This window comes from Poecilia latipinna, unplaced genomic scaffold (assembly GCF_001443285.1).
Source record: "Poecilia latipinna isolate Pla-1442-1.1 unplaced genomic scaffold, P_latipinna-1.0 Scaffold382, whole genome shotgun sequence".
Lineage (NCBI taxonomy): Eukaryota > Metazoa > Chordata > Actinopteri > Cyprinodontiformes > Poeciliidae > Poecilia > Poecilia latipinna.
This window is the reverse complement of record NW_015112998.1, coordinates 238019-249677: the sequence shown is the minus strand read 5'-3', so window position 1 is coordinate 249677 and position 11659 is coordinate 238019. Positions and strand designations below refer to the sequence as shown.

The 11659-nt window shown below is 36.7% G+C and overlaps 1 protein-coding gene across 1 annotated transcript; it reads left to right on the top strand.

Moving 5' to 3' along the window:
- Positions 1-2336: 2336 nt before the first annotated feature.
- On the top strand, positions 2337-11351 carry hibadhb (3-hydroxyisobutyrate dehydrogenase b). The gene is made up of 7 exons (XM_015036843.1): positions 2337-2447; positions 2908-3068; positions 3166-3275; positions 3367-3488; positions 10596-10729; positions 10920-10996; positions 11120-11351. Exons 1-7 carry the CDS (start codon positions 2378-2380, stop codon positions 11334-11336), a joined length of 891 nt encoding a protein of 296 aa, XP_014892329.1. The 5' UTR covers positions 2337-2377; the 3' UTR covers positions 11337-11351.
- The last annotated feature ends 308 nt before the right edge of the window (positions 11352-11659 follow it).

The window sequence follows — 11659 nt, the reverse complement described above, 5'->3', positions numbered from 1 at the left end:
TCACTTCCGCAAAGTGTCTGCGATAAAATGTGTTACACACCCGGCCTACCTACACATTATTTAGCTGTTTTCTTATATTGAAACACACTGTTTAAGCATTGTTATACACTACATGACATTTGTCATTTGAACTGAATATTAATACTTCCCCAAAATATGTCCTTTTCTGAATTTCTAAGAACATTTATTGTTCAAATTGGTCTTAGGTAACTGGTGCAACATAGCTGATTTCTTATTCCATTCCTTCTTTAAGTTGTCATGTTTGTTTTTTGTTGCTGTTTTTGTTTTTTGTGTGTGTGTGTGTGTGTGTGTGTGTGTGTGTGTGTGTGTGTGTGTGTGTGCGTGTGCGCGCATGCGCGTGTGTCTGTGTGTGTGTTTATATCTCAGCCAATTTTAAAGCCACTTTTTTCTTGTTACAGACAATCAACAAGGGGATATCCAACATTTCAGGGCTTTCCTAGCCAAGCATTTTGAGTCAAAGAGCAGGTCTTTCACAACACCTGTGTTTAAATGCAAACAAAATTGCCTCAAAAAATAATTCTTGAATAGAAGAACTGTCTGCGACAGACTGGCGACCTGTCCAGGGTGTACCCTACCTCTCGCCGAAACGTTCGCAGGAGATAGACACCTGCACTCCTCCCAACCCCACTAGGGTCAAAGGTGTACAGAAAATGGATGGATGGCTGGATGTATGGACGGACGGACGGACGGATGGATGGATTGATAGAAGAACTGTGTAATCTGTAATGAAGACTGTCAGCCTTTATTTATTTATTTATTTATTTATTTATTTATTTCAACTTAGGAGTTCAATTTTTTGCTTAGGAATTTATCAATATACAATTCTCACCTGCATCTTCTATACAGAAATTGCTTACAAAATATAACAGATCATTAAAGCTTGTTAAAACCAAATTAGCAAAGAATTACAGTTCAGTATGCATGTGATATATTCCCCTTTATTTTCACAGGGTTTTCACACAAAAATGAACTGGAAAATGAATGGTGAGAAGTGGAAGGTGTAATAATGACACACCACTCTTGTCAGAGATGTATTTGTAAAATATCTATAATTTTTAATAAATGTAATCAAATTCCTCTCACCTTGTTCTGTGTTGGTATATCACATTAGATTCCCCAAAAAATACATCGAAATTTGTGTTTGTGATGTGACAACAGGAGAAAAAGTTCAAGCGGGTTAAGCAGAACCAAAGCGCTAAGATTGGTATCTCACCACTCATCTTCTCTCTTTACACAAATAACTATATCTCAGTCTGTGAACTCCTGAAATTGTCAGGTGACACCACTGCTGATCTAACTCAGGGCAGTGATGAGCCTGCACACAGCCAGGAGGTGCATTGATTAGTCCTCTGGTGTGGTCAGAACCACCTGGAGCTTACCCTGCTCAAGACAGTTGAGATGACGGTGGACATCCAGAAACACTCTTGTCACTCCCAGCCCTCACCATCCTCAACAACCCTGTGTTTACTTCAGATCCCCTCTGGCCACTATAGGAACCACCCTTTCTTGCAAAGTAACTAAGTTGGACCACACACAAAGTCACAGTTCAGAAGAATGCCCAGCAAAAAAATATATACTTCTTGGAGCAACTCAATTTGATCCTCAATTGAAATCCCTGCGGACCCCAAGCATCATGGACAGAAACTGTATGTATGTATGTATGTATGTATGTATGTATGTATGTATGTATGTATGTATGTATGTATGTATGTACATATGTACATACATACATGAACATATGTATGTACACACATATGCATATTAGCTATATATATATTTTAGCTATCTCTAAAATGTATTTTACATGTTTTTCTGTCAAAAATTCAGTGTAGTTGTCTGGGTGTATGTGACAGTGACAGAAATTTTGAATTGTACTTTTGCTGTCATTTAATAGAAATCCAACACTAAGGACAGGGTTTGCAAATTGGTCTGCGTCTAGAAAACCTTTGCACAAAATAACAGTTGCTCTGTTTTTCACATGTAATATTAATTAATGTGCTGTCCTTAATTAAAAAAAAATTGAATTGAATTGAATTGAATTGAATTGAATTGAATTGAGAGCAAATCGGAACCGAAGTAAAACAAAGTTAAACAGAATAAAAATACAACGGGTCCTTATTCTGATTATTAATTTGATCTCAGCAAAAAATGATGCTGATCTCAGAAAAAACACACAACTCCCACCACCTGCAGGAAAGAAACATTGTAGTGACGTAGTACATCCTAAACCCTCCCCTGGTGCTCATTGGCTGAAAATGTAGGGCCGTGCTGCGTAATCCTGTTATCTGGTTGGACAGACCAGCTGTCTTTCATGAACGTACGTTTACGTCACCCTTAAGGTCAAGAGGAAAGAAGCATGGCCGCTGTGCTGAGAGGTTCTCTGTGCCTAGTAGGACGGTGTCGGAAACATGTTGACATTGCGTGCGGTACGGAAAGTTAATTAATAAGACTTTGTACATTTGTGCTGTCCTATTCTACTTTTTTTTAAAAAGCAAAGCAGTTAAATGAAGGCTATTTGCGACACAACAGTGGTTTACCTTGACATGTTTTGGGTAAAGTTCGGGATAATTTCCGCTGGAATTATTGTATCTGCTGTTCTACGACCTTATTTTACAAATTAAATATCGCGTTTTTGTTCATATTTAACTATTAGACTGTTTAGGAAGGTTAGTACTAGCATTTCTTGGTTTTAAAAGACTATGTGATAGAAATCGTCTACATTCCATCATGTGTCCTACTGTTGTCAGATAATTTCTTAGAATATTTTGTTGTCAGTAGCATAATTCGTAATTCTATACAAGAGGTATCAAACATGCGCGGTATTAATTAGCATAACATGGGATTTTGTGCATCTTAATATTTACCCATTTCATAATTTTGTTACAGTTTTCACACGGTCCATGGCCTCAAAAACACACGTAGGGTTTGTTGGTCTGGGAAATATGGGAAACCCAATGGCAAAAAATCTGCTGAAGCATGGCTATCCTATTATTGCAACAGATGTATTCCCAGAATCCTGTAAAGAGGTGCAAGAGCTGGGTGCTCAGGTAGTGTATGCTGAATATAGACTTACATTCATATTTCTGTATATATATTTCTGTGACATGTTTTGCAACATTAAATGTTTTTACTTTTGTTGTACAGATTGTAGACAGTCCTGCAGAGGTTGCAGAAAAAGCTGATCGTATTATTACCATGCTTCCCTCAAGTCCTAATGTCATTGATGTGTACACGGGACCCAATGGCATTCTCAAGTACAATTTAATTTCTCTTTAAATGTTTGCGCTAAAGATCACTTGGTCTTACAATGAATTAATCTAATTTATTTATTGTTTTTCTCAACAGAAAAGTAAAGAAAGGATCCCTCCTGATTGACTCGAGCACCATTGATCCGTCTGTTTCTAAAGAAATGGCTGCGGCTGCTGAGAAGTTGGGGGCAGTTTTTATGGATGCACCTGTATCAGGAGGTACATTTCAAACAGATTTTTCTCTTTTTAGTTGTGTAAAAAATATCAAAGTCACTGTGCAGCTGTTTAGGAAAGTTGGTACTAGTATTTCTAGTACTAGCTAGAAATACTAGTACTAGAAGCTGACTCAGGTCAGGTATTTCACACAAGCGATTTGCACACAAGCAGCTTGAAATATATGAAGTGGTCTTGATCCAGACACAATTATTAGGTTAAGAGGCTGGTAGGATATGTCATTTTTTGTTTTTACATTTAAAGAAGAAACTGACAACCATTTCAGTTTAATTATATTTATTTTTTCATATAGAATTGTTATTTTACCACAATTTCTTTTAAATAAACAGATATGTAGACATGCATAATCTGTTAGCATGGAACTGAATTTTCAGTGCTGTAATTTGTCAGGTCTCTCTTAATTGAAGGAGACCAAGACCGACAAAGCACACTGTAAAACATATGAAGATACTGAATGAAATATGTGTTGTGAAAAAACAGACAGACACCTGTTTGGACATAGCTGCTTATTAGGTGGACCTAATTCTCCTGGAGTTTACAAATGGGCATAACAGAAATTTGGTTTCAAAATAACCTTCTTCACATACCTGGTATTGTTCTTCAGCCCCAGTCAGCTTCATCTTCATTTGCATATCCTGTGTAGTTCCTCAATGTTTTTTTGTTTTTTTTAACCGCCTCAGTGGTGATGGAAGCTGAGTCAGGCCAGATATTTCACACAAGCGATTTATTGGCAACATTTGTTATTTGGTCCCTTGGATTTATGTTACTGGATGAGTAAAGTCGGTAATTTTGGAAGAATGTGTACAGCACCAACTGGATGGGGCAACCTGCAGCACATAAATATACCAAGAGATTTTGAAGAAACTTCCCAGCCAAGGGTAAACGCATAAAATGAAGTTCTTGGAGCATCGACCACAGCACCTGCACACTCGTAGCTCGCACATGTTCCCACATTTTATGCCTACATGTTGCCAACTGAGACACGCCCATCTTGGCTAGAACCAAAACAGACATAAACCTGCTAGAGCGAGACTTGATGATGTAGAAAGCGTCAAATATCCATTATCTAGGTAGCTGCAGAGTAACTATAAGTCACGTAACATTTGAATTTTCGTCAAACAGTCTTTGTCAGTGGTTTAAACATAATGTTATTCTTTTGTTGTGATGGGGGGTTTTTTATGTGGAATGATGCCACTTCTGCACAAAAAATGTTTTTCTGATACTTTTGGGAGACTACACAGGGAAATAAGTTCTCAATGAGTCTCCAAAATTATGTGATAATGTTGTGTCAAAGAACTTTGAGTGATTCACAAATTTAGAAAATGTTATGTACTTGGTGTCTTGCAAAAATGTTGGTACTCCTTTAAACATGTATATGCTGTCACTTTACAACCACACATTTTCATTTGTTTCACTTTGATCTTATGTGACAGACAAACACAAAGTAGTACATTGCTAATTGAAGCTGAAGGAAAATAATGCATAGTTGTAAGTCTTTCAAAGAAATGTGTGAAATGGATGTGTATTTAGCCCCCTTAAGTCTTGTACTTCAAACAAAATATAGTACAGCCACTTCAGAAGTTATCTAATGAAGACCTATAGTCCACCTGTGGGTAATTCAGTCTCAGAGTAAATAGAACAATTATATTAGGACCTCAGGTATTTTGTAGAGAACATTAGTGACGTAACACCATCAAATCAAGGAACACTCCAATCAGGTCTGGGATAAAGTTGTATGGAAAGTTAGCTTGGGGCTATAATATGAAATAACATCTTACACAGCCTTGTTCAGTCAACTATTGGACATAGAAAGGGGCATGGTACAGCTGCAAACCGACCATGTCTTGACGTCCCACCTCAACTGACAGGCATGGATAAGGAGAACGTTAGTCACTGAAGCAGCCGAGAGCTTTGGAGAACATGTTAACAGGACAACTATTTGTTCTGCACTCCAAAAATCTGACCTTTATCAAAGAGTGGCAAGAAGAAAGCCATTGTTAATAGAAATTGAAGACATGCAGGCAGTTTGCAGAAGCCATGTAAGGGACACAGCAACTATTTAGTTGTAAAAGTGTTGAAGGCTATTAAAACCTTTTGAATTGCCTTGCTGCTGAAGATGTGCTAGACAAATAAAATTCCCTTACTTTGCTTTGATGTGACTGATAACGGAGGTTACGGCGGAGCCACACTGAAGCTGACAATTTGAACAGAAACAAGGAAGAACCTAATCTGCAAATGTAGTCGATTCAGCTCCTGCTGAATATATTTACATTAACTAAATCCTTGTTCACACTGTAGAAAATGTTTTGTCTTTGCCAGATCCATATTTATCTGTAAAACATTTTCAAAAACAACAAATGATTGTTTCAAGGCAGCCTATTTTAGAGTAGGATGACCTTTAAATGTCCTTTGGTAGATTTAAATTTTTTCTGTATCTGCAACAAATTGAAAAGCAAATGAAAGCTTTTTATTTGCTCCAGGGTTTCCCCTATCATTATCCAGGGATGTTACCCGATTGCAATTTTCAGGCCGATATCTAAAAAACCTGACTGATTTTAGCCTACACCGATTTGTTTCTATAGATATAGCAGCATACTTTCAAAGTTGGCAATTGTAGATTGACTATTGATAAATTGCAGCCCTCTCTCAGCCCCTTGTTGTTATAGAAAAGATTGGTGGATAAGATCGGCTTCACATGCAAGTATTGACTGATCGCCGATCACCCAGAATTAAAGACATTGGGGCAGATTGATCTGCTCACCCCTAACAATCTATCCGCTGTCAGTGCAGTATTCCTTTTTTTAAAACACTGCTCTGGTTGCAAACATAGTTTCTTATGTTTAGAACCCAAGTAAATCAAAGGTACCATTATCTATAAAGGATTTTGACATTTATATTGTTATCCTGTCTACTGTTTTGCCAAAACTGGGATGTCACACTTCTAAATATTCTTTTTTTTTTTTTTTTTCTAAATGAGGACTGAGTTGTCCTCTACTCACTGGCTGCCCAAATGAAATAAAATATGATCATATTGTGATTTAATTTTTGCTCTAAATTAGAAAGTATCCCATGCCTTCAAAAAAAATTGCAGTATCAAGAAAGGATATTAGTATCTCTGACAAGTTTGAAATGTTATTATTGTGACAGCCTTACATGTACATGCATTTAAATCAGGGTAGACGGCACAGTAATTTTATGTCCTGACATAAATCTCCAGTTCCCATGGCTGCTTTGTCTTGTCAGAGTAGTCTCTTTATGTTCAATTGAGGTTGGTCTGTTTTATGGCTGGCCCCTGAAGATTAGTAAAAATTTATATCCTTCCTTCCCATGATGGCCCACATGAATTGGCATTTTTCCTCCAAAGGTCTGTTTGTGGTGGTGGTGATTTAACCACTGGAAACTAAACTGCATATACTTGCATCAATCCCAAGCGTTTGGTCCTTTTTAATAAAAATGTTTGAACAACTCAGTCTGTCACTCAGCGATTAAAAGAAATACAGTGGCAGTGGTTAAAGCTCAGACATAAAAGCACATGTGGAAAGAAGAGACTGCTATAATTAAATCAACATGTGTCTTAAAGATGTTTTTTGTTTCATGTTTAGTAGGCAGCTGTCTTTTTTCTGTTGTCGAACATAGCTGGTAAAATAAGTTTTGAACACGGCTCCAATTTTCTAAGTAAGTAAATTTCTGAAGGTGCATTTGACATAAAATTCTCAGCACATGTTGGTAACAACCCATCCAGCCCACACATGCAGACGAATAAACCGCAGATTCCCACAGATTATGAATTAGAATCTGGAAAAGATTGAACACATGAAGAAAAATAGGTGGAAAATGGCATTGAAAGTCCTGACCCAAGCTGAAATATATCGGTAATCAGAAATCCTGTCACTTAGTGCAAATGAATATCATTTAATATTAGTGGGGCCATAATCTGGAAGTGGAAAGAATATCATAACACCAAATATCTGCCCACTACCATGTGCTCCCCACGAGATTTAAAGAGAGGGGTGAAAAGAACCATTTAAAGAGTTGAGCAAGAGACAAGTATCATTTGTGGAGAGCTCTAGAAATAGCTGAAATTAGTAGGTACAATAGTTTCAAAGGAAAAATAAGCAATGCACTCAGCCACCATGGCCTGTACGCATGCTCACCACAGACTTCACTGCTGAAGAAAAAGTATGTTGAAGTGTGTGTAAAGTTTGCTGAACAACATTTAGACAAGCCTGTGAAATACTGGGAGGACAGAGTTTGGTCAGATAAGAGAAACAAACTCTTTGGATATTAAAATACACACCATGTATGTTTGGAGGTCAAAATGCACCGCAAACTATCCCAAAAACACCCCGCCAACTGTAAAGTTTGGAAGTGGGATTATTATATTATTATAGTATGGACCTGCTTTTTGACGCACTGCACTGGGAGAGAGTTCATATAATTGAAGTGGTATGACTTATTTGCATTTATGGACTCAACGGGTTGTTGCTGGTGATGATTTCATGTTTGTTGCACCTTAGGAATATTTTCCTAAGGTTGGGAGGTTATGAGAGGTATAGATCATGTCTTAAATACTTATCCTACCTTGTGTGTCTACTTTATAACATGTAGTTGCTATAAAATGACAGAGGCTGAAGATGGTAAAAGGGATCATATTATTCATTTTGTTCTGCCAAACATATAGATTCATATATGTTTGGGAGACAGTCATGTTGAATGTACTTTCTTGAAAACTCTAATAACTAATTAAATTGACTAAATTACCTATTTAACAAGGCCACCAAACAGGTTAGCAGTTTTCCATGACTCCATTGTAGCTTCTGTACCAGACTTCTAACATTTGCATCGCCACATGAGAAAAATATTTTATGTCGGAATATCTCTAATGTTCACAGTGTAAATATTTTACCCTTAGACTTTAAATGAAGGTGGCCGTTTCTTCAGAAAAAAAACAAAACAAAAAAACTAAAACACTTACATCCGTGTCAGTCCCTTTCTTTCTTTGAGGTTAGTCCGTTTTATAGTAGGACTCTACAACTATAATAAAGATTTATATGCATATTTGCCCATGATTGTGCACACTGGATTTAGGTTTTCCTGTTTCTGTCTTGATCAGCTGTGTGCTGCAGTAGGAGTTTAACATCTGCAAATCATACGTTGATAGTCCCATCAATCACAAGGTTGTACATCTTCTACATAAAACGGCACATTAAGCCTTTTCCAGGAGAACTGGTGCAACCCCATGCCATTTGAGTACATTTTGGACTTGCTGTTACTACTTTGTCTTTTTTCCCCCTGTACAACTGATTCCTTTAAGGAAAATAAGATTAATTTGACCAAAAGACGGATTGTGTTTTTTATTTTTTTATATTTTTTTTTTTTCAGGCGCTTTTGAGTCCAAAAACACAATCTATGCTACTTTTCTTTTAAGGCTAAGTCTTTCTGGAATTTAAATCAGGGATGTCGCCATAATTTAGTTTTTGCTTTTTTTTCTCCCTATTACCAATTAGAGTGAATCAAGATTGTTTTCTCATGACTCATTGACCATTTGGAAACTAAGCTTACTGATTTAATTGTAATTTATTTTCCAGATTCTTTCTGTGGAACTATTGCATCAGAAATCTGATTTATTCTAGTTTCTCTTGTATCAGAACATTTCTTTAGTGTGCTTTTCATACCTGCTAGACTTTGACAGTGTGAAATGTTCCAACTCTTCATTTATTGTGCCGTTACTGACTAAACTCTTGCATTTGGATATATCTCGATTCATTTGTAGAATCTGATGGGTTTTTTTTTGTTAAATGTAGATGTTGAGGATACACTCTGAAGCTGCAGTTGATCCTCCTCCTTTTATATGCGTTGCCTTCTGCAACACTTAGCTCATTGTTTCTGTCCATTAATGCAAGATGCTTCGGGCAGTCTTTGTCTGAGGATTAGGGAAGGGGAAACTTTTAACACTCACCTTGGCACTTCTCCACTGGCTTCCTGTAAACTTAAGGATTAATTATAAGACTGTGCTGGCTAAGTCTTTGGGACCCATATGTTTTGCACCTGGTTATTGTATAGTGTCAAGATTTTAACCCTGTATGAACCTGAACCAGAACCAGCTGTTCCTGCATCTAAATGAAAAGCAGCGTGAGAACAGACAGTCAGATTTTCTTTTCATGCATCTGTTTTTTTCAGGGCTTCCACCGACTGCACAGACTGCACAACTGCTTAAAAAAATGGTTTGAGTCACTGAGTCAAACCATTTTTCTATAGTGTGTGTAGGTGTGTGTTTGTGTGTGTGTTTTATTGGCAATGACTAAATCTAAACTCAATAATTGAGATTGAATTTGGATCATAATCTTTAACTTCAGTTCATGCATGCATGTGCATCTGTGCTTACAAATGTTACAAAAATGTTTTTCAGTTACTGTCATACTTGGACTTATTGGCAACATGTAGTTATACTGCATTATAAATGCATTATAAATAAGCATTTATAATGCTTATTTTACTAGCATTATAAATGTAAAAGTATTTCTGTTTTTAAAATAAAATCGTTTTAATTTTGTTGTAAGATTCTCTTATCAGCTATTTTTCTTGGTCAGTTTTTGTTTTATAGTAGAGGATTGTTTTATTCTGAAAAATCCACTGTCTGGAAGAGACATGTTTTTTTTCTTTCTTCTTTTTAGATTAAGACATTTTTGCACAGTTTGTTTTTCTCTGTTTTCTGTAATGCATATTTTCAATTTTTTTTCTCTAGCACATTACAAAATTGTTGGATATGACTCTATAACTGGCTAATAGATTAAATTAGATCAAAGTAATCTGAATTATTAAAAGCATGAAGAAAGAGAGAGAAAATATGATCTGCAAATGAGTTTGATCCACTTTGGGGTTTTTTTAATGAAATGTAAACTTCATATAAATTACATAAACACGCAACATATGAGACTTGGAACTGCTCCTTTAAAACTTTTATTAGCAATTTAAGTTTTACCTAGTTGATGCAGTGTGCTCCTTTTTTGGTTCAGTGTTAATTTTGGCTAATGAAACCTGGCTTTATCGTCACAGCAACATGTGCAAACATGCTTTATTTTTCTTCTCTAGGTGTGGGCGCTGCCAGTTCAGGTAAACTGACTTTCATGGTCGGAGGAGCGGAGGAGGAATTTACTGCAGCCAAAGAGCTTCTCAGCTGCATGGGAGCTAATGTGGTTTACTGCGGTCAAGTTGGAACGGGACAGGTGTGATTACCTTCCTAGTGTTGGTCCAGTTTCATGGAGTTTCCCTGTTCATAAAACAACCTTTTAGTAAGATAAATATGTATCGTATGTGTGTGATAGTCAGTTGTTGAGCAAGGACATTTTCTCACAAATGCCAATAATCTTGAGTATTTTGGTTTCTAAATTCTTTCATGTGCTCATGTGATTACAGGCTGCAAAAATTTGTAACAACATGCTTTTAGCCATAGGAATGATTGGGACCTCAGAGACAATGAACTTGGGAATCAGGTAGATGATGATGATAATAATAATAATAATAATAGTAATAATAATAAAAATTGAACTGGATAATTAAGTATGTTCATAAGTAGCTGAAATATAATTCCTGCAGCACATTCTCTTCACCCACAGACTTGGACTAGATCCAAAACTTTTGGCCAAAATATTAAACATGAGTTCAGGCCGCTGCTGGTCCAGTGACACCTACAACCCAGTGCCAGGAGTCATGGAGGGAGTCCCATCTGGAAACAACTACCAGGGAGGTTTTGGCACACAGCTGATGGCTAAGGTCAGCTTATTCACCACGCATTCACAAATAGGTGGGGGGGGGGGCTGTTTTTATGGTTAATTTGGTAAACTAGATGCTGGGTTTGAGCTGTGGGGTCATATATGTTAAATTTAAATAATTATTTTTTGTTTGCCTTCTCACAACTTTCTGCAACAAGCAATCATACATGGTCTTTTTAAGTCAGAAATTGAATGAAAACTGATCTGATGAGATGTAATTATGTAACAGCTCCTATATTTTTATATTTTGAATCTTTCCACAATTCGACACACAGATTATTTCAAGCTATTGTTTGATTAGAAACGTTTACCTAGTATCAAATTTATAACTCAACCCTGGTGTGTTAAAACAACCTGACTGAATCAGTGCATGTTTCACCACAA